Source organism: Sinohyriopsis cumingii, chromosome 11 (genome assembly GCF_028554795.1).
Source record: "Sinohyriopsis cumingii isolate HCF-2022 chromosome 11, ASM2855479v2, whole genome shotgun sequence".
NCBI lineage: Eukaryota > Metazoa > Mollusca > Bivalvia > Unionida > Unionidae > Sinohyriopsis > Sinohyriopsis cumingii.
In genome coordinates, this window is record NC_142971.1 from 43,729,146 (window position 1) to 43,753,451 (window position 24,306).

General features: G+C 37.0%; 1 protein-coding gene across 1 annotated transcript in view; it reads left to right on the forward strand.

Moving 5' to 3' along the window:
- The window catches only part of LOC149788032 (uncharacterized), a 56,111-nt gene extending 32,178 nt beyond the window's left edge, over window positions 1-23,933 (forward strand). The window contains exon 7 of the mRNA XM_089974312.1: window positions 1,888-23,933. Within this exon, the coding sequence (XP_089830438.1) occupies window positions 1,888-13,389 (11,502 nt within the window). The 3' untranslated portion in view covers window positions 13,390-23,933. The remainder of the gene's footprint in view (window positions 1-1,887) is intronic.
- Window positions 23,934-24,306: the final 373 nt, after the last annotated feature.

The following is a 24,306-nucleotide window of genomic DNA, read 5'->3' on the forward strand; positions in this document are numbered from 1 at the left end:
GAAAGAAAAAATGTTTGAAAGAGTCATTTTCAATGTATTCAATAATTGGCATTCAAAGAAATTTCTGAAGAAAGTATCTTCTTGACCCAGCTTTCTAGTTCCACTGCTCTTGCATTTGGCTGCTAGATAGATGCCAACCAGATGAGTGATCTCAATCCAACATGGGCCTTTTGTTGAATTTTTGTCGCATTTTGAAAATTGTTAAATATGAATTGTTTTCATGAAAACTTTGTTAGCACAATCAAGCACTAAGCCACTTGAGGTTTAGGGTTCAGTCTAGACTGTGTTTTGTGCCATTGGTGCCAAGAAAGCGATGGCCTACTCAGATACAATAAATATGTAAACATGGCATAGTGTAACAGTGATTGGTAAAAATTATGACTGTATCTGTGTCCATTATATTCTGGGTTGTGAAATCACCCCTTTTACCTGCAATGTCCTGTTGTGTGGAGGTGTATTTTACTGACAGATTGATGGTTACTTTCACTTTTGCCAGAGACTTCATACTGTTAAATGATAAACTGCCATACCTTGTGCAAGTCAGTGGCTTCATGAGGCAATCTTACCCTGGTCTCTAGCATGTCATTCATCTAAAGTGGCTTCCTCACTTCATCTGGTCTACTGAAACTGAATAAAATGAACTTTTGGAAAGAAATTAGAGTATTAAGAAACACCAGTGTTAACTTTAGGCATCATAGCTTGCTTCAACCAGGCCAAGAATGCTACTAAAGTCAAAATGTGTATCCTTGACTCTTAATGTAATAAATATTGATACAGAGTAGTTGCAGTTCTAGTAGCTACCACATTTGAGAGACACATGAAGTGATTCTGATATAAATGTCGTTAGATGTTTGCTGTAGAAAAGGTTTCATGTTGCAGTTACTTTCATTGAATGTGGAAAGATATCATGCACCCTTTCATAATGAAAAATATCTAATATTAAAAGCTTAAATTATAAATTGCTTAGAAATTACTGTAAAGAATTGAGTGCTTATTGTTTCAATATTTTGTATTTCAAACACATGAACTATTGGTCCATTGAAGTTAGACCAGATCTCTTTTGAAAATATAAAGGAACGATTGGCACCATGTCACTGAATCCTTAATTGAACTCTGGAGGTAGAAATTAAAATTTGGTTTGCAAGTGTTCATGAAGATGATGATGACCTAATGAGACTTTTATGCCCTTATAGCACTTTTAATATTTGTCTGCTTTTTTAAAATTTTGTGGAGTATTTTGGTCTGCAGAGAACTCGGATAATAAATTTAAAGCAGTGTGGGTGTTTGACATACACAGCTGGAAATTTGCTCAAATCCTGACACATTTGAACTGTAAAATATATGCACTGGCTTCCTCAACTCGGTGACATTCAAGGGCATTTTTAAATACTCTTACATGAATGCCTGTTAAATGGAGCAAAATAAATGTTGCTTCTGGCTTATTGTGACCAGAGCTTAGCACCAAAAAAAACGATTTTCTGCCTTATTAACCTCAAAAGGGCATCTCTGAATGTTGCATTTTTTACTAGTTTTCTCCCTATACAAAATAGAACCGTCAGAAAAAATAAATGGTTTTTAAATAGAAGGTCCCTCTTCAGGGGCAAGTTTGTACTCAGTGGGTGCACTTGTTTCTTTTTATGCAGTATTTGATATATGGTTATATATTTCTCATTTGATTTTAAGAATCATGAAAGTTTTAGTTCAATTGGCTGGTAATATAGTCACCAGAACATGAACCCCTGGTGTCAGACCTTTGTGTAGTACAGGCATGTGGAGATCTGATTTTCATCAGACTGGTTTGTAACCTATTCAATGAACATTGCTAATTACCATCTAAAAGAGAATACATAGGCTGTTACTGACTGACCTTTCTATGTTTGTTTGCAGTGTGGATTTACATTCTTCCAGCTCTATGTAGATCTGTGCATCTATGCCATAAACATCGACAAAGGCTTCCTAGAGAAGGAGGTGGTCGAAGGCGATATGGAGGCGGTCAGAAAAAGGCAGTTTGCAGTTTCTAAGACATGTCATCGTCTGGCTGATCTGTTCATGGACTCCAACTTTCGGATATCCAAAATCAGTGTGTTAACAGCATTTGCCTTGAACCCAACACAAGGAGCATTTGATTTAGTTAACAAACTTTTCTGGATTATAAAAAAGCAAAAGAAGTCAGAAAATATTGGAAAGATCAATCCAGCAACAGTCTATGAAGTAGAGAGATTGCTGAATATGTTAAGACCATTCTACTTAAACCCTGAGCTTCCATGGAAAGAACTCATTCCACTATGTAGAAAGTATAAAATGGAACAAGAACAGAATATGAGGGCAAATATTAGTCCTAAAATGACCACACCTTTGAGTTTTGGTCTGAGTACACCTAGTACGTCCACTTGTGTTAAAGAGATATCACAGCAGTCACCAATGCCTGAAAGTGCTATGCAGCGTAATATTTGTAATTTCATCAACTTGACTGGTAAAAAACAGACTTTGGGCTCTGCTAAAAGCGCAGTAAGGGCAGCAATATCATCAGAGATAACAGAGATGCCACAAAAGAGTCAGTCCAAAGATACCAGTGTAGTGTCCAAGAGAAGTAACATGGCAAAGAGAGATTTGCATCTGCAGACAAAAGAGCAAAATGTATGCGCATGGAATGCATCAGTAGTCCCTGGTACAAGTGGTTTGGATTTTTCTGCATTGAAAATTGGTGATGTGGGATTAGAAATGTTACGTAGACATTACACTCTGCAGAGTTTTGGAGAAAGTGCCAACTTGACTGATGACAATAAAGGACCATTGGGTAGTATGGAAGCTCAGCTGTTGGCTCATGATATTTCTGTGTTGCAGTTAAAGCACAAGTCTAGAAGGAATGAATCAAAAGAGGAGACAGATTCAGCACAAGACGGCAACAGAATTGCAACGGACAGCTCAAGAACACATAATTCACAGAAAATGAATGCCTTAGGTAGAAGTATGCAAAGAAGTTTAGATCCAAATCAAATTTCAGCTCTGCTTAGTTTAACAAATCAGACAAAATCTGTGAATGATACACCAGTGAGAAGCTCATCTGTACCTGTAAATAGATTTCAAAATGACTTAGTAAGCCTCTCTACTGCTCACAAAATGGCATTAGGAAGAGAGCCACATGAAATGAGTCCTGATTCATATCGTCAACATGTGATGGAGTTAATCAAAGCAGCAACTGCAACCAGGGAAGCATCAAATTATTGTGAAAAACCACCAAAAAAGTCTTCTGGTAGCCCGAGGAAGAAAACTGTGTCACGGCAAAGGTCTGTTGGTTCATCCCCATCTGTTTCCCCAAGTACTAGTCACTTACAGAATTCATCACCAAGTTTTATTGAGAATTCTAATAATGCAAGAGAAAAAGGACCTGCACTGACTCAAACAGATCCTGTCAAAATAGCTAGCATGATAGAGGCATCTGGATTTTCAAATAAGCTGCAGCCCAAAATGAAAGTAGAGAGCAACAGAAAGCATGTTTCTGAAGGTTTACAGGATAGTTGGAATAAAAATTCCAGTTTGTTGAAACCTGTGATTTCTATGGTCGTTCCCAAATCTGTAGCAGAGGGAGCCATGACTGGGACTATTAATAAGGAGGCCCTTTTCAAAACAATATCTGAATTAATTTCGGAGACGGTCCTTGACAAAGATTCTTCTGTGCCTAGAACTGTTGTATCAAACATTCCAGTTGTTTCTAAAAACCCTTCGCATCAGAATTCAGAATTAACTGTAGGAACCACAACCACTGGTAGTATTGCTGTGAAAACATCAGTAGTAGCCAAAAGTGGCCATTCTTACACAAATGAGCAGTTGAGTGGTAAAACAGAAACCAGTCAATCTAGAACTGGTGGATACAACAGAAGCCTATCTCTGCCAACCTTCATCAATCCCACATCTAGTCCTATAATTCAGCAAATAAGCTCCAAAGAAAGAGTGGGTGTTTCCATTGAAAGGAGCTTCATTGACCAGGCAACAGGTACATTGAATAGGAGCCAGTCTATGGAGATGATGGAGATGAATACAGCACTTAGCTCATGTAGTAACAGCTATGGAAGTACCTTTGGAATGGGAGCACAACCCAATGTTGGCTTACCAGCATTATCAAATAATATATGTGTTACCGATTCTCCAGGTTTCAACCTAGTGGCTTTGAGTCACAGTAGTCCTGTGCAGCCCATGTCCATATTCAATGCCACTAGCTTTGCTGGGCTTCCTGATCTCTCTGGACTTATGAATGAAAACATAGATATTCAGCAGTTACTTAATACTCAGCCTGCTCTGTTAGATTCACCGGTTACATGTGCAAGTCTTCATAATTATTTTCAACAGACATCCATTGCAAGCATGCCGGTTTCTACTCCGTCAATGCTGCAGAATATCACCCAGGTTAATTCACATGGGTCTGTTCTTGGAACACAGCAGATTGTGACTCTTTCAGGAGTTGCCAATGTTTCTGCTTCGCCACAGGTAATTACTACATTTGTACCAAGGCATTCGAATATGCAGGATTCTGTTCAGATGAATGATCAACATGGACAAATTCAGGTTCATACTGCCAGCTCACCATTTTGTCAGCAGACCATGCCCGACTTACAGGTTGTGAAGGAGCCCATTGAGTTGACTGGCCAACAACCAGTGATTAACCAACTCTCCTTGCCAAATCAGGGCATTGTGCAGGAATCAGTTCAGTTTACAGGTCAACAATCAACATTTCAAACTGCTAGTTTACCACTGGTTCAGCAGACTTTACAAAGGCAGGATATTGTCCAAGATTCAGTTCGGTGGGCTGAGCAACAGCCATTGATTCAGATTCAGAATTCATGTTCTCCATTCAGTCAGCAGTCTGCTGTAGTTGACACTGGAAATGTAGATCTTCCTGGACAAATTCTGACAATTCCTCAAAGCTCTGTGATGCAGCAGACTGTAAATGTGATCAATGTACAAAATGCATCCACACCAACCTTTATCCAGCAAATTCCAACACCAGAATTGGATGCCAATGTCGTTCAGCAGATTCTCAGTATCATAGAACAGGGTCCAGGTACTCCAACTCGTTTGGATGGATCTTCTGCTCCACATACGAACAGTCAACATTTTACCCACCAGCAGAATGATTTTGGTCAGACAGGTAGAACCCCCAAAATGGGGATGCAACCTGCTGTCTGTAAAACATCATACATTTTGCCAAAGGGTGTGAATCAACCATTGATAGATAAGACTAAGATGCTTCTCTTAAAAAAGGACAATTTTGCTGGATCTGGCAAAAGCGTGTCTGAAGCTATTGAACAAATTGTTTCGCAAAAATTTGCAAAAGAATTACAAAAAGGGGCTAAGCCTCCAAATGTAAACAAAAAACCAGCAGCTATAGTCAAGAGTAGAGCAGCAAAAGGTAAGACAAATGTATTGTCGGGTACATCTCATGTGCAGTCCAACACTGGAGTTGCAGTATCAGCGCATTCAGATTCTATGAAAAGTACACATGAAAATGCAACATTATCATCTCCAAGTGCTTTGAACCTTCCAGTACAGCTTGAGCGCCCCAGTTCAGTTCCATTAAATAGCTCATTTGATTTGCAAAAAACAGACTACATTAGAAGTGCAAATGGATCTCAGGCTTGTGAACCAAAGCTTCTTGGACTATTGTTAGAAAACAAAGTCTTTGGAGTTCAGACGGGTAGAACTAGTTCATCTTCCTCTTCTGTACCTTCACCTGTATTACAACCTGGAGCTGTTCCTTGTGCAAATGTTTCCAGCTCTAGCACATCAGTTGGGAATTCATATGAGTACCAAGCATCTAGTACGAATACAGATGGAACAAGTTCACGATTATTAGGAATGACCAGCGTTGCATCTTCCAGTAGTGTTGGAGAGATATCACAAAATGTAACTTCTTTTTTGACAGCAGTGTCTGGTATACTTCAGATTGCACCAAAAGTTCCTGTCAAGTCTTCCAGACCAGAAGACCAGGCCCAGATATCTGCCTCAGTTACTGTCACTCAGATTCCAGTTCCGCGTGCATTCATGACTAGCGCTTGGAGCACAGCTAATGCAGGAGTCAAGAAAGGGGATGGACAAGTGGTGTCCAGCAAGAATACATCAGTTTCTACCACATGTGCGTCACCATCCTCTAGAGTATCTTTCTCTCCACTTCCAGCATTGAGCATATTTGCATCACAAGAGAAAAGCTCAATGACATATTCAGTTGCAAGTGGTTTACCTACTGTCAAAGAAAGTTATTCTTCATCCTCATTGAATAAAATCTCCACACACAATCAGAGTGGAGCTTTTCCTGTACCAGGAAAGTCCTGTACTGTGCAGACGTGTGTTTCACCAACTACTTCAGTGGTAACCAGTATGGCAGCTTCAACATCATTTCCTGTCACAACAGTAGTCCATTGCTTAACCACCTCCGTCCCAGCTACACATCATCAGGGAACTTTCTCAGCCAATGGACAAAATGCTGTCAGTTCATCAAAGACATCAGCTGTACAAACCTCTGCTTCAGATATTAGTTGCAGTTTTACCAGTTCTTCAGGTTCATGTTTCATTGATGGTAGCTCAGGCTCGTTTTCCAGCAACAGAGCTAGGAGTCAACCATATAGCACATCTTTGATTGAGTCACTTTTGTTACGAGGCAACACAGCGGTGTCCACTGGACCTTCAGAAGGCATCCATATTAAAAATGGGTCAGAACTTTTAGATGATAGACTCTTGAGGAAACTATTATTTCAACAGTCTGGCAGGCAACAAATCAGTGAACATATACACAACAATTTCCAACCAGTATACCAGCAAACTTTGCCTAGTCCAGTCTTAAGCTTGATAGGTGCTGATTCAGTGCCTTCTTCAACCTGTGGCACTCAGAACCATCACTTAGATACTTGCTCTATGACAAAACAAACTTCCTTTGAAGAAAATGACAAAGATTCAGAACGATTCTTGAATAATATTCCAGGATGGAATCAAAAGTCATGCAGAATGGAGGAAAATCGGGGCTTGCACTCACAAGGGGTTTCGGTGTTCACACCTTGCTTGACAATAGCTGCAGGTGCATCAGGTTCTCAGCATTCAGATAGTGGCTCTGCAGAAGAGATGAACAGGAAGGATGGTGAGAATCTGCGTGCCTGTGATGTGACTCAACTTTCAACAGGAATAAGAGAGCAGTCTCAGACAGGACAAGGAGCACTACCAAATTCAGAATCTTCTACATTGGTTAGCTTTAGGGAAGGGTCTGCTTTGACAGCACACTCTTCAGATTCCAGAAGTGCATCATCAAGTGATTGTGATGTTTTGCAACAAATGCATGTTCCAGAAAATAAATGTATTTCTGAATGCCAAGAGTCTTGCTTAGTAGTGAAGCAAACAGGAGAGTTGAACTTAATATCTGATATCATAGGTTTTAAAACACCCAGCAACAGTCACCAATTTGCATTGAGAACGGAAAATTCTGGTGCACAGAATCGATTAAAAAATATTTCTGATTCAGAGCAGAAAAACACTTTGAATGAGTATTGGGCATATGAAGGTGGGAAGGTTGTAATGAAGACAAATTCATCAGCAGGCCATGTGAATAAGTGTGCCATCTGTGAACAGTTGTTTAAATCTGTGGAAGAACTTAGGAATCATGTAGTGACTGTATGCAAGCATTCTCAGAAGTATCAGATGTCAGATGTGAAAGATTTTGAATTCAAAACACAGTTTTCATGTTCAAATTGCAACTTTATGTCCATTTCAGAGAAGATTGCGAAGAAGCACATCAGTAACTGTAAGATATTTGGCACTGCTGGGGTGGAAAACTTGGAAAGTCAGAGTAATGTTGCTAGGCTTACACTTGTTTTTACATGCAAAATGTGTGGAAAGATATCCAAAGACAAAGATGATATTCATGAACATGTTTCAAAGCTCTGCACTGAACTGAAAAAGTTCAGTTCAGGAAGAGAACTTCCTTCTCAGAATCTGGGTTGGGAAATGTCAGAATTGCCTGAAAAGGAGATTCCCATTTCAGGAAGAAGACACTCTCCTAGTAACAGTGCAGATGAATTGGAAGAAGTAAAGGTAGGAGAATTGACCACTAGACAGTTGACAAGTGTAGATGAGGAAGGAAAAATAAAGGACCAGGATGGAACACTCATCACCACTCGACAGCAAGATTTTAAACCTGCAGATGAAAAAGTACCCAAAGTTAGGAGCACCAGAGTTTATTCTGAAAAGGATATCTTTAAAGTGTCAGACTGGGATAGCCCCAGAAAGTTATCTTCCACAGATGATAGAATTAATGTATATTCAGTTAATGATTCCTTGGATGGAAAAGCGAAAGTTGTAGAGAACAAGTCCGTTTATAACAAGGGAGAGAACTCAGTGCATATCGAACAGGTTGAGCATTGTGAAGAGGCAGAAATGCTCAGAGATTCAGAAGATATTGGCCCATGTGAGAGTAGTAAAGAAAAAGGAAACAAGAACTTGGAAGATATTGAAATAACAAGCACTTATGTGAAGGACAAATCAAAAAATAATGACAGCAGAGAAGAGGCCAGTGTGGATGCTAAAGCATTGCTGAATATGAGCAAGTCAACATATTGTCAAAAGGAATATTCAGAACACATGCAAAATTATGTCACAGCTGATAAATATGAAGTGGCAAAAGGTAAGACTGTGTGCAAGAACAAGAGCCAGAAGAAAGTGAAAATGAAGACATTGTCTTCAGAGGAGATTCGTAAGCAGAGATTGAAAGGTCTCCGGGACAAGAGGTTGATTAAAAGGAGAAAGTTTTTAGATGAAGAGATGGATGATCCACATAAGGAAGCCATTTCTAAAAGATTAGTGAGACGAGCAAAGGTACGACAGCCAGTTTCAACCCCAAAGGAGAAAAGACACGAGTGTACCAGCTGTGCAGGTAGATTCTATCTCAGGACTGAATTGATCAAACACATTGGTTTCAAGCATCTTCAGGCATTCCGATTCATCAGGCCAGACAGATTTATATGCAGGTACTGTAAAACAATGTTTCCAACATGCATTGGTGTTCTCAATCATATGATTCAGCATACCCAAACAATTTTGGAGAGTGTGAATAGAAAACAGCATGCAGCAGATCAACGTAGTAGATTAGCTGCCAAACTGAATGAGATCAGGAAGACTAGTTCCAGATCAAAGCAGAGCAGATTGGCTGCACAGAAAGTAACCAGGAAAAGTCTTCGCTTTACTACAGGATCACATAGAAAACGTCCCATTATTACAGTTTCAACACAGGAGAGTTCAGGGAAGGATATTAAGGGACAGAAGTCATCTGTCAAAAAGCCTGCATTAAAAGTAACCAGGGATAAAGCTTTTACTGAGGGAATATGTTTGGAATCCCAGAATGTCACCCAAACAAAAAGACTTGCTGATAAGGTGGCAGATGAGAAAGAAGAGAGGGTAGAAAGACGTGGGCGCCCTAGAAAGTATCCTTCAGATCCTAAGAAGAAAATGAAAAAGACAGATGATAAAAGAATGAAAATAGAAAGACAAGGACATCCAAGCTGTCCCATTCCTGAAACTAGTCCAAGATGTCCCATTCCTGAAACTAGTCCTAGATGTCCCATTCTTGAAACAGGTCCTAGATGTCCTATTCCTGAAACTAGTCCTATATGTTCCATTCCTGAAACTAAGGAAAGGAAAATGAAAATGTTCAAAAATGGAGAAATGCGTGTAGAAAGGCGTGGACGTCCCCGGAAGTATCCGCTCAATCCAAACAAAGAAGTGAATGGTCCTAAGAGAAACTCTGTCACAGATTTAGATGCTGGAAGAGAGACAAGATCAAGGAAAAAATATCAAGATGTTGGTGTACACAACTCTGATTCTGACATTAGGCAGAAAAAGGAATCACAAGAGACTGAAGAGGAAAAAAACAGAACAAGTATACATCAGACACCTCAGAAAGATCAGTACTGTAAACAGGATGATGAAGATCAGAAGCATGAGGATTCTGTGAAAGAAGACATAATGCCAACTAGAAGAAGTGTCCGCTTAAATCAGTCCACCAAAGAACAGGCTGAAATCAGAACAGAGCCCAAGGAAGTGGATGAGGTGAAAAATGTAGTTCAGAAGGTAGACAACAGAGTTGAAACCAGACAATTAAGAGCATCAGTTGACAAAATGCCTATTTCTGATGTTAAATTTGCATCTGATTCAGAGGCTAAAATATCCAGATCACCAAAGAAAGAGGAAAATTTGTATTTGAAAGCTGATAATGATTTAGGTTCTTCTAAAAGAATGTGTACAAGGTCTAAAGTCAAACAAGAGGCAGCAATAGGTTCTGATTCAGAGGATAATATTTCACTCTATTCAAACAGTGAAATCACCCAAGGTGATCAAAGAACCATCGATTCCTTGAGGATCAGGAGAGTCTCAACAAGGCGGTCAAAGCTAGACACTGAAAGCAAGGTTGTAGGAAATGACAGCTTGTTAAAGGCTGAGAATGCACGAAACTCACATGACAGACACAAATCAACCAGTGTTGAAAGTGATCAGACAAAAAGCTTGCCAAATATTAAGAGCTCAAGTAGAAACAGCATGCCATTATGCTGTAATTCAGCAGACAACATTCTTAGTGAGACAGATAAGAAAGACATTTCTGACAAGAGTTCCTCAAGGATGCGTAGTACTATAAGGAGGGACAGTGTACTTAATAGTTCTGATGGAAGTGATGATAAAGTATCAAAGGGAAAGAACCTGATTTTGAAAGAGAGGCAGAGTAGTAGAGAAAGTACCTTAGAAAAGAGTAGGAAGAGAAAACATTCGTTTTCTGATGGATCAAATTCATCTCTATTAAGGCACAATGGTCAAAAGTCCAGTGAGAATGATACAGCTTCCAAGGACACAAGCTCAGAAACAGAGAGAATAACAAGGTCAAAAATAACTCAGTCTTCTCTAGCAAAAGTTGAAACATCTAAAGGTGAAGTTGAAAGCCAGGCACAAGAGAGAAGAACCAGATCCAAGCAGTTAGATTCTGGGAACAATGCTTTGGATAATGAAAAGAAAAAGAAAATTGAAACACAAAAGAATTCCTTTTCTCCAGATAGCATGAACTCACGTACGAAAGAGAAGAGTAAGAGATCTGCTAGGTCAGTGTCACCTATAGTTGAAAAAGAAACATTGAAGACAGAAAGTGTCAAAAAGACTGTTCAGGATACCAAAAAAATTTCAAATGACAAATCTCCTAACATAGGAAAAGAAAGTGAGACAAGGTTGAAAATGGATCTCAAGTCTAGTTCACAAAAAAAGTCAGCCCAAATTGTATCCCCCCAAAAAAGTGATAAACAGGGAAAGACTGCAAAGATTAAAAAATCAGGGTCAAGTTATATATTTAAAAGAAAATTCTCTTTGAGGAGAGAGGACAAAGGAAGATCCAGAAAATTGGCTGCTCAAATAGTGAAAAAAAAGGCAACTGTGAATTCATGCCTTGTTAAGAGTAGATCCTCCCTAAGGAAAGCTAAGCTTAACCTTGCCAAATCACGAAGACTAAAGACATCTGGACAGAATTCTTCTGTGAGTAACTCCACCAAAAAGTGTGTGAAAATGGAACAGTTATGTAAAAGTGGGTATGTGAAATTAAGCCTGCAGAGGTTGTCTGTCCTTTTGCCAGCAGATGATGAAGAATTTGCTGCTGTAAAAAGTCCACCAACAACCGCGTTGAAGGTTAAGGAAAAGAGTCCAGTGGAATGCAAGTCTGAAAAGGATACATCTAAGACAGTGGCTATTAAAGAAGACAAATGTGAGAACTTGCATCAGGGAAAACGTAAAGGGAATGACTTTATCAATGATCAGAAAGATCCACCAAAGAAGATAAAGATGCAAAAATCACATGAAGGTAAGATTGACTCGAAGTGTAATGAAACTGCCGAAGTGGATGAGGAGCAGGGCACAAAGAAGGCTGACACAGTTGAAGACTTGGAAATGGATGGTCATAAGGACACAGAGAGCAGCATTGTCAATCCCCCTTCTTTTGAAACCGCATTTAGGCAGTTTGCCTCGGGGAATTCGGGTGGTATTGTGCAGCCTTTGAATCGTAAGGAAATGAAAGTGATTCAGAAGGATTCATTACATAGTAAACTCCCAACATCTAGGAACTTTCTCTCGGCTTTTGAAGAATTTGCCTCCTCTCCTATCACCTATTCAAGAAGGAGAAATTATATGTATAGTCAGATGAGCATAGCTGCGTCACAGCACATACAAATGGATCTTCTAAATGGGGATTGTTCAAGGAACTTAAATCAACAAGATGAAAGCTTGGCTGATCATGGAATGAAATCTTTGAATAAGGATGCAAAAGATGATGAAATGAGCCCATCTAAAGATAGCACAGGAACACAGACAGAAGAAGTTGCCATTGTTGACAACGCTTCTGAAACACAGACAGGAGGAGTAACAAAGGGAGACAGGTACCAGTTGCCCGACCTGGACAAAAATGTGTCCAACATTCAGTATCCTGACATTGAAAAATCAAAGGGTTCCTACATGAGTAGCTTTTTAACATATGTTGCAAATTATACCAATGATGGTACAGGAGTAGATTCTGAAAACAGTTGTGATGGGAAGGATTCTGATAAAGTATCCTTGCAGTCAGAGCGATTGAAGAACTTTAGAGAACAACACAATAGTGTTGGCTTCACCTGGGATATGTCTGATGGAGATGTTCAGTGTCCCAAAAACTCCTCTGTCAGCAAGAAAAGGACGAGCAGAGAGCAGAAAGATTCTAAAACTCAAACAAAATCAAATGTAAGTAAAAATTGTTCAGTAGATGACGTCAGAGGAAATGATGCAGGAGCAAGTTCTTCTACATCAGTACAAAAGACTGCAGATCTGGTAGATAAATCATGCTCTGATGATTTAGCAATGGAAAAAAAAGCACCTGGTAAATCAGACAGATCACCTAGTTCAGTGCATAAGGAGACAAGTACTAAATACTACATGCCGAGGAAACCTGTTCGCCACATTTATCATGGAGGAAAGGTGTGGGAAATACAGAAAGGCTCCATTAAGTCGACAATAGTAGTGCAAAATGACAGACAGGTCACAGCAACTGACTTGAGCAAAAAAGGCTCAAGCAAGATGGATTCCGGTGCACTTACAGTTCAAGAAGACAAATTACGATTACGCAGTTCATCATTAAGTCAAGAAGAAGCACATGAAGGGACAGCACAAGACTGGAGTAGGGAGAAATCTGTGCAAGCAGGGGACTTGAATAACTACATCTGCAAAACACTCAATGAAATCCGAAAGCAGCGAAATCAACAAAGACATTCCAGTAATTCAAAATGGCAAGTTCAAAAGAAGAAACCAGATGTTAAGAAGTTTCCATTTTCATTCACCAGGTCAAGGAAGATACACTAGTAGTACTATAGCATTCATTGCATACTGATCTCTTCTTTTCATATCTAATCTTAGTGTCTTGTATTGGTACATGTATTTGAGATGTAGAAACAGATCTAACATAAAGTTTTATTATCCAGAATTGATATAGGGATCAGTAGCATCAACCAGCCAACCTTTTGTATTGGGCACCTTTTTCATTCTGAATCAGTCACTGTGAAAATATCAGTATAAACTGTAAAATGAAAGTGTCAGTATTCTAGTTTTTAACACGCCTTGATGTAAGACCAAGTGAGCTTATGGTATAGTGATGCATCAGTTGTGTTTCATATGTATGTCTAGTTGCTATTTTAAACTTCCAAAAAGAAAATCCCAGGACCAGTTTGACCAATAGTGCCAAGGTGGATCTGGCATTAAAGGCTTTCAGATCTATACCAATGATGCCAATCCACCATGAAAATATGGCCACCTTTACTAAAACTTGAAAAACCATTCAACAAGAGCACAGAATTTGTTCATATTTCACAGACAGCATCCTGGCATAAAGAGCTTCAATATTTGTACAGACTTGTTAATCTGTTACCAAATATAGCTGCATTTACTAATAATATAAAAACTTTTAAATGGCTTCTTCACAAACACATAACAGAATTTAGCCAAATTTGACAGGAAGGATCCTGACAGAATACTTTTAAATTGTGTATAAATGATGCCAAACCACCAACTAACATGGCTGCTGTAAAACAATAAACCTTTTAAAGGTTTTCTTTTCTTCAAGCAGAATTTGACAGATTTTACAGAGAGCATCTTGGGATGAAGGGCCTTTATTAGCTCTACTGGTCAGAGACCAGAAAATATTATGGGATAGCCTGTTATCTATCTTCCATCCTCTGTCGGTCATCTATCCATCATTGGCACAAGTTTGTTGTTGCTACTGTTCCTAAACTACTTGGAGGATTGCCATAAAACTTCACAGCCATGAACATTCCATAGTTTAGTTCATTCTAAATGAAAACCATGCCTCACGGACATCATTGTGGTGACCATTTTGAAAATCTTATCAAAAATACTTCACCTGGATGGGGATGATCATATCAGCATGAGATTTTCACTAAAAGACTTCTTAGGAGTCCAAATGAAAATGGTGTCACTCTGACACCCAATATGGCCACAGTGGCCATCTTGAAAATGTTATTGCTACTTCTGCTGGATGGATGGTCATATTAGCATGTTTCTTTTACCAGCAGACTTCTTATGATTTCTTGTTAGACCTAAATGAAAAGGATGCCAGTCTAGTGTCCAATATGGCACGATGACGGGTATCTTAAAAATCCTATTATAGCATTTAATCCTGAATGGCTTATCATATCAAAGGTTTTCACCACAAACATCATTTCGATATCAGACTGGCCCTAAATGTAACTGTTTCTTAAACATTACATCCATTATGGTTACTGTGTTGGACATCTTGAAATTATTGTCACTATTACTCCTGAATGGATTGTCATACGGAAATATGTTTTTTACCTAAAGACTTACTGTGATGACCAGTTGGTCTAAATGAACATGGTGCTGATCTGACATCCCAGTATAGCCATCATGAAAGTCTTTATATTGCCTAAAAATATTAGAAATGGTTTGCATTTATAAAGGAAAAGGTCCTCATGGATTCTGGAAATTCTAATTTGCCACTTATTCTGATCTCATTTAATATGGCTACCATTGCTATAAAAAAATTTTTTAAACAGAAGATGCTTGAAACAACTTGTTCAAAAACTGCTAATAAAAGATAAAGTCTGACAGAACAGCATCCAGGCAAACGGGACTTTAATTTTGTACAAAACGATGCCAATCAGCTGACATATATGGCTGTGTTATTAAGAAAATAAAAATTACTTCTTACGTTACTGCTCTTTATGTGAGCTTTGAGATGTAGAATATACTCTTGTCCAGAGGCAACTTTTTGACACGAGATGTATACATCGATGATAGTCATGCAGAGTAGGTCATGGGCCTTTTAAAGAGTACCAGGTATATGCAACATTTGACTTTGTATTTTAAGAATGTTTACCATATTTTACATTTATGTTTGTTTTGTATGCCATATGTTTTGTAATGGCTATATTTACTCTGCTCCCCATAGCCAGGATTGTGTTAATGTGTCATTATACTCGTACCCTATATATACCAGGTACATACTAAAATCACTCTGCAGAATTTGGACCATGTTCTACAATCTTCATAGTATCACGGTCATTTAAGTATTGGATAAATTATGCTGATCTGAAGTTAGATATGAATGAAGATACAAAATGTAGAAAAACCTTGAAACAATTGTTTTCGTAATTGATAATATAGGAAGAACTTTCTGCACTGACTCCGATTTCTTGACCGTCTGCTCTTCCATTTGTTTCTTGGGCACATGGTTTGCACAACCTTGAAAGATTCTTGAATTTGAGGGGTTTGATTGAAATCTCCTTAGATTTAAAATAAAAGGTTGGCTTTATCCTGAAAAGTCTTTGAATTTGTTGAAAAACTCCTTGAATTTTGCCACAGAACTCCATGAATCTATCAAGGAATGCAGAATGTTAAAACAAATAAAATATATAGCACTTTTTGCATTCAAACATTTGTTGTGCACATATTTCATGAAAATAAGAAGTAAAGAAATCAGTGGGATGGATGGATCAGAGAACATATGATGTAGGTAATTTACCAGATGGAGTAGTATCCCTTAGCTTTAGTGGCACTCTAAGTATTTATTTTCCTGTGTTTTTACCTATTTATTGTGTGATAAACAAAGTAACATATGTAGAAAATTTAATTCCCATAACAAAAAATACTTTAAAACTTTTGGACATTCTAGGAGATGTTTTGAAAAGAATCTCAATGGTGATGTATAAACAATGTAGCTGATGTCAGCCAGGTGACTTATTGAGCCCACTTGGGACTCCTATTCAAAAGACCTTTCAAAGATGACATCATTTAAGCACGAGTTGAGGATTTCTGTGATTTATACGAACACCTATAATTTGTACCTACTATAAAATGACCATTTAATCAGTATCGACAACGGTATTTCAAAAACTAATTTCTACTACAAATTTGGTTGCTACAACTTGTACTTCACTTTATGGAAGACAAGAAGAGCTTATGGTATTGCTGCTGATGTCCTAACTGTTTGCTTTTGAGTACCTTAAGAGTGGTCTGAAGCACTCGCCTTTACCGATCACTGCCATTTCACCTCTGTCCACGTGGGTTCAAGTCTTTGGCTCGACCACTGTGGGTATGTGAGAAAGATGCTAGTGGCTTCCCATGGATCAGTGGTTCTTGCTGGAGTTTTTCTGGGTTCTTTCTCCACCACCTGTACTCGCTACCATATCTGGCCTGTCTTGTGAAAAGAAATGGCATTGAATCCCAAAACAAGCATAAAAACACTGGTATTTAGCTGGCTGAATTTTTCACTGCTTGGTGTTAATTGTGATTAGATTTTGATGAAATTTTCAAGATTTAAAAAAAAAAAAAAATCTTTAAACTGTGAAGTTGAAGTTTTTCATTCACTTGTTTAACAAGATGACAAACTTGCACATATTTTTGACTAGATACTCTTCCCCTTTGTGCTGAAGGCATGATTTTGTTTTCCAGTACTTAATTTTTCTTCAGTTTTGATTGAACTTAAGGCAGTTAAATCCAGTTAGCATGGAGATTGTGGAAACCTTTTGTAATGAAAAGTTGCAAGGTAAACGAAAGTAGAGTAATGTGTCCTGTTAAAAAAAAATTTGGTGACGGAGAAAGCAAATTTTGTCTTTGCTTGTGAACGGCTAGACATACTAGTTACAGTATTATTGATTTCTGTGGTAGCAGTAGCAAAGGCATTATCATCACCTTTAAATATACATCCATTACGATTCTGTGTTAATATTTTTAAAGGGGCCCCTGAGTGTCTGAGTGGTCTAAAGCGCTCTTCGTTATGGATCACTGCCATCTCACCTCTGTCTGCGTAGGTTCAAGTCTCGGATTCAGCCAAGGTGGGTATGTGAGAAAGCTTGCCAGTAGCTTCTCGTGGGTCAGTGGTTCTTTCCGGGGGTTTTCCTGGGTTCTTCCTCCACCATTAATACTGGCCGCCATGTAAAGCCTATTGTGTGCTGAAAAATGGTGTTAAACCCCACAACAACAACAACATATTTTTGAAAAGTCATGTGTATGTTTTATTGAACTGACACCAAAGCAAACGTCAAGGATGACAAACTTTTTAATGATTTGTAAATAAAATGCTAAACTGATTTTGACCAAATTTGAAAGAGCACAAACTTTTTATTTACAAAAGATGCTGATCTGCAGTGAAATATGGTGCCTTAAGAAATGTAAAAACACTTTTTGATCATTTCATCTTGAAAAGCACTAAACCTAGTTTGACAAAAAAACATTCCAGTATATAGGGCTTTACAGTTTGTAAAAATGATACCAATCCGCTGTCAGATAAGGCCAGCAATACTTAAAACAGAAAAACCTTTAAAATCTTTTTTCTAAATTTATCAGATTTGATGGCAAAAAATCGGACCTTGAAGGCATTTAAAATTTTTACCAGTCTGCATCAGATCTGCAATACAAAATATAATGATACTTAAAAGTTATGGTCATAGCATGTGCAATTAACAGCAGTTAAAATATTTACTAAAACATCCCATCAACCATGATTTCTTGGGCAAATGTTTTAGCTTGTGACGGGTATATGTCAGCTTGGTAAGAGATCTGAGACCCAGTTGTTTCTGTATTGCCAGCATAAACATGGCAAAACTTGTCTAATTTGTGGGCATTAATTTTTCATGGTTTAACACCTAGTTGAATTTTTTGTGGGTACTTCAGTTTGTGAACATGCCTCTGGCATGAATGGCATTTACAGCAAAGCATTGTACAGTTGGTAGTAAACTTTGTGGTTTTTATAAAAAAAAAATGGCACCACTAAAAAAAAACAGAAAAAGTTTACAGTAGCAAAGTTTTTTTTTGTGTGTAAGCATTGTAACTTGATGATTCTTTGGAAATGTTTTTTGAGGAGGATTTTGCAATAAAGATGCATTATTGTATAGTACAGTGAGTAGCAAAACACTGTATTGAATATATCAATCCTTGTCATGAACTGTCCAATATGGCATTCATGATGATTATAATAAAATGGTACTTGTTTTTATAGTAGTTATTGCTCTACTAGAATACATGGCCTGGTGATTAGACATTTTGTTAGAATATTTATTAAGGTCCTTTCTACATTAGATGTACAATATTCTTGCCATTTGCGTACTTTGTATCAAGGAATTATTCTCCATACAAAGCATGCAGATCGCCTACTGTGAGTTTTTTTAAATATATATGCTATCAGGCTTTCATTGGTACCAAAATTTCTGAATTGGGGAGGATATACAGGTTGGTCCAATTAGGCTTTGTAGCAAATGTTCCTACTGTTTGTGGGAGAGATAAGGAAAGATTATCAGGTCTCATTTAGCAAAGTGAAAGTTGCTACCTCCAGATCCTAGTTTTCTTGACCTATTCCTATATATTGGACTTTCAAGTATTTTTATTTTTTAAAAATGGTTCAGGCCAGCCATTTTCAAAAGCCTGTAGAGCACTCTAGGATCATTATTTCTTTGGTCTTTTTGTACAAGAATGCAAGAGTATACATGTATATTGCATAAATTTTTTTTTTTTTTAAATCAAAATTTTTGTTTTGTAAAAAAAATGTCAGTTTAATTGGTACTTAAATTTGTGGATTGGAAAGGTCTTCTTGTTTCCATGCTGGACACTTGTTATCTTTGTTTTTTTAATGCCTTTTCTTTGAGTTTTTTTGCAACATCTCATTCTTTTATCTTGTGGCAGATATTTATTTCTGGTCGGAAGATGTCTTCCTCAGAATTCTGACAAGGTGCATTAATTTGCTATATTTGCTAACGATTTTTCACAGCACTATATAGCCAGGGATGTGTTGGCAAAACCTATAATGCATACAATTCCGAGTATTAATTACAGTAAAACCTGTCTTGAAAGACCAGTTATGTGAGACCACCCATCTTGAGAGACCTTATTCTCTGATTATATAGTATTATGACCTATTATGAGAGCACTTGTGTAGGGAGACCATACTTTTTTTTGGCAGGAGGGGTGGTCTTTCAAGACAGGTTCTACTGTAGTAGATGAGGTATAAATGTATATTCCTATGCAAGTTCAAGCCACCCATTCTTTTTATATATTTCACCTTTATTTTTGTTTGTAACATGTAAATAGAGTGAAATAGAGTGAGCATTCATTTTTCATCTTCAGATGTCAATATACATCAGCTTTTTATACATGTGTTGCTTGTATGTAGTATAGTTACTGTTGTCTGAAGGAGTAGCAAGTTCAGTATATGAACTGTTGTAAATGCTGTAAATTCATTTTTATAGGGCCACATGGGAGATCAGCATTTATTGTATGCTAATTATGTTGCCCTCATTAAACGTATTCTTTATTATTATTGTATATACTCACTTAATTATAATAGATTCCAACTGCAAACATAGACACCGAATCACTGTTACATAATTTGTCAGTAGATCAAATTCAGTGTTGTCTGTTTTATTGATTAGTCCTAATAAGCTGTATGGACCCATATCCATAATGGCAGATCTGGGTCTATGCAGTTTGCAGTTGGATTTGACTGTATTCAAGTATATACAGTACTGTATTATTGTTATTGCTCTTAAGTTTAGAGAATTTTTACATCAGTCTCTTGTTTGACAATTTATAAAGTTTGTATGTAAATTGCATGTAGAACCTCAACACAGTGATGATTTGTCTTGAATATTGTTTTGCTACAAAATTTATATTCATTTTCTTTGTTTCAAAAGGTTTTACCATTCATTGAGCAGGATTATCTGGACTCGTTTCTTTTTCTGCAAGTGATTTAAACTTTTTCAAAGAATTATACAGATCATCATATACATTTTTATAAAAGTATATTTCATCATTAACAAACCAATACATTGAGCATGGTCTGTATGGTGTTAAGATATTTTCAGTTGTAATGGATGACTTGTATTTTGCTCATCTGCTTTCATTACAATAGTCTGTTGGCAACAATACCATATATACTTGCCTATAAATTGGGTCAAACTGCTGACCATGTTGTTTGTTCATATTATTAATCCTCACAAACTTCATAGACCTAGATCTGCCAATGCATTATGTGATGGCAGATCTGGATCTGACTTGTATGTGACTATATATGGTAATTATATAATTAGCTTAAATGGTATACATTTTTCTCTCCATCTAGTATTGTATGCAGAAAGTTATCAATAACTTCTACCAATTGAATTCGGTTTTTTTTAGGTCTGAATCCAGGAAACTAAAATCATGTAACCACTTGCAGTTTATGTGAGACCACATGCATAGTTTACAGATAAGGAAAGAGTGAGGGGTGAAAAGTTACAAATAGCATCAGACATGTGAATCTTGACTACATGCTTGATATCACATATATATGTGTAAATCCTTTTTTTTCTTTTCCTTTATGAAAATAAATGCTGAATTGTTGTTTTTATTGTGACAAGTGACCTTAAAATATAAACAAGTGTAAATTTCCACAAAACATATCTGATATTGAATCGTGAACTTGTAGGCCTAATGCAGGTTGAATCATTTTTCATATAACATTATATTTCTGTAGATTATGTTCCAAGTACATGGAACTCCAATCATTTAATGAAGTGCTGTTAGGAAGGTGAAAAACTTGGATCCCATCAACCAGCCCAATTAGACATTAATTGCTATGCAGTAGAAAGCGGGGAGAAGAAGCAAAATGAAAAGGAGTGCCCCAAAATATGGGTGCTACAGTGATCATTGAGGAAGGCAGATTAAATAAATTATTTTAAAAAACTGTACCAGAACATCAATGCAAAATTTATAACTGAGAAATAAAGTTGAAAGTTCACTTTAGCTTGGTATAATCCCAACCTCATTTTTGGCCAGAACATATTCATAAGATATAACAAATTCATGAGGGTGTGTCAATTTAAATTATTTTCCAAAAGAATGTCTGTTGCATATTTGTGTAGATATGGTCTTGGCAGGCCAAGATTAGTGTCCTATCCACTTGTGCATAAGCATACTCAATATTTCAAGTGTTGATCCATATCTTCCACTGTAATGCATCAGTAGACAAGTCTTTACTCTAAATTATATTTAAGATCTAAACCCGCATACAAGTGGCATTCAGCTTCAAACTTAATATGCCCCCCGATCTGCCATTGCATTATGCACCGACATAACTGGGTCTATGCAGTTTGTTAAGAATATTCAGTAGAACAAACAGCATAGACCCAGATCTGCATGCACATTATGCGATGGCATATTAGGGTCTGTTGTTTGTAGTTGGACCTGACATACATACATTAAGGATGATTTATTTAAATGTTTATTATTTCTACATAACCAAAATTTTCCAAAAATTGTATGGGCTGGTGTGCATTTTAATGCACTGTTTCAAGTTGAATATCAATCACCAAGTAAGGTTATTACGGAGAAAAATACAAGAAAAAGCAGCTGTGACTTGTCATACGGAAGTTTTTGAGCAAGTCTTTATTTTTACAAATGACACTATATTGTCATTTTGTGCCAAGATGCAAATACATACTTATAATCATGAAAATAATAAACATGATTTCCATAGGCCTACTTAAATATTCTTCAAATTTCCAAAGGTTGAAGGTCAGACTTCTCTTATTGACTGATTTTTTTGTTCTCTAGTACTACACAGATATTCAGATCACACTGGATTTTCCCCAACAGGAAGCCTGTGTGGCCATTATAAGGCAGACCATAAATCATTAAAGATTTCACATGGTTTTGTGTACTTTTGTAGAGCTGATGTTTGTGGAAAGCAAGACATAACAGTCACTTTTCTAAAAATTTTGTTATGGTTTTGGTTGAAAGTTTTATTTGCATATACTTCCTTACCCGTTTGACAAGTTCTCATAATAGTTGGGATGAATCATTTTTGAGTCGGGACAATTTTTATTTCACATGCATGCTTACCCCATTTTGTTGGATTTAAGTCAGTTGTAGAAAATCTCACATGAAGGTTTTGTCATCTGGTAACATTTCCTAAATCACTTTTCTTAATATGTGGTATCGATCATCATGTAGCCAAGGCATTTAATTCTTAAACACATTTGACTTGCCTATTTACTTTGTGGTCAAGGTCATAGAGAATTTCTTTTGTCCAGATTAACTAAATATCCATCAATATATTCTTAACTATTCATTCTATACAACGTTTGCTGGATCAAGGTCACAGAAATTTTTCATAAAAGTTATGGTTGTTCATCTGGTTACATTTTCTCAATCCCATGATGAATTTCTTTAATACCTAAGACTGCAAGATATTTTGACATTGGTAAGAGAAAATTTGCTTTAAGGTTTTGGTTTTTTCATATGCTTATATTTCTAGAAAAGCTCATGGTGCCAAGACAATTCATTCTGCAATATGTTCAATCTACCTTTTGATCTTGGGGTCAAGGTCACATTTTACAACAATGATTTTAACATGGCCTTCACATGCAGACTTTTTCTTTAATGGGACTGTGTGATTATTAAAATTCTGTTAATATTTGTCTTCATCAGGTAATAAGAGACAGAAGTCACAATTCTAGATTTTTCATCTCTGAAATTATTATATACAAATAGGTAACACGTGGTCAAATTGGACAACAACAAACTGTAATGATCATATTGTTTTGAGCTGAGCAGCAGGTGTCGATTTTAGAAAAAGCAGACATCCTTAAATTAACAGTACATCTGCTGTCAAACAGTGCAACTTCTCTGGCTCTATGCAGTTTGTTATGCATTACACACAAGTAAACCTGGTACTTGTGGGACTGTTTAGTTTCTAATTATGTGAAACATCCCAAAGATAGCAGTATTATGCATCTATTCTTGAAATAATCCCAATAAGAACTACTTGAAAATTTTTCATTTACAGGCAGAACTCTACAGCATGTAAATACTAATATGTAGTTTTATAAATGCATGTATAAAGATGTTCATCATGAAAGATAAACTTTGAATTTGCATTAGGGCTGTTCCAGTACAACATACTTGGGGCTCAGGGAAGGCACTTTCTGTACATAGGTGCAGTGTAGAATTTGTATTCTTTTCATATTTAGTTTTACATGTAATTGGCATACCCTGGAATATAGTTTTTGAAAAACTGCCCTCCCTGGGTACATGCATTAAACCCGTTTAAATAAGTGGAACAGCCTTTATGCAAATTACAATTTGTATACAGTATGCTAATGATGTGTTTATCTGTCATTCCTTTTAAATTTTTCCTTTGTATTCCTATATTAGGTCCTTGTAAATATAGCGTACATTTTGTTTACTTTATATGTTTATAAATATGTGTGAAATTATTGCCTCATGTGCTGCTGCAATTTTTTACTTTCTGAACATGCAGCTTAATGTTCATATACTGCATGCATTGATGTGGACCGACATCACTCTGGAAGTTTTTCACAATAAATCGTTAAAATTCATCCGTCTCTAGTTTTCATTTAAATTGGAAAAATCAGCTTTTATCACAGTATTTACAGCAATTTTATTATGCCTTTTTTAGTATAGGTGAAACTTGGGTATCACTTTTCTGATGGTTTGCCATGAAACTTGCCCCCCCCCCCTTTTTTTTTATATATAGCTCCCATAGACCACAAGAGCTTATGTTGTCCATTGGCAACAGTTTGCTGTTGCTATTCCTTAGAAACTAATTGTAGGATAATGTAATTGGGTGGGACATGATGCACATGTTTGTGGCATGATGTCCCAGTGGTAGACATAACTATAAACTGCCCCACTACAGACATCATAGTGATATGACTGATTTAAAAAAAAAAAACTACGTTCAGAATCCAA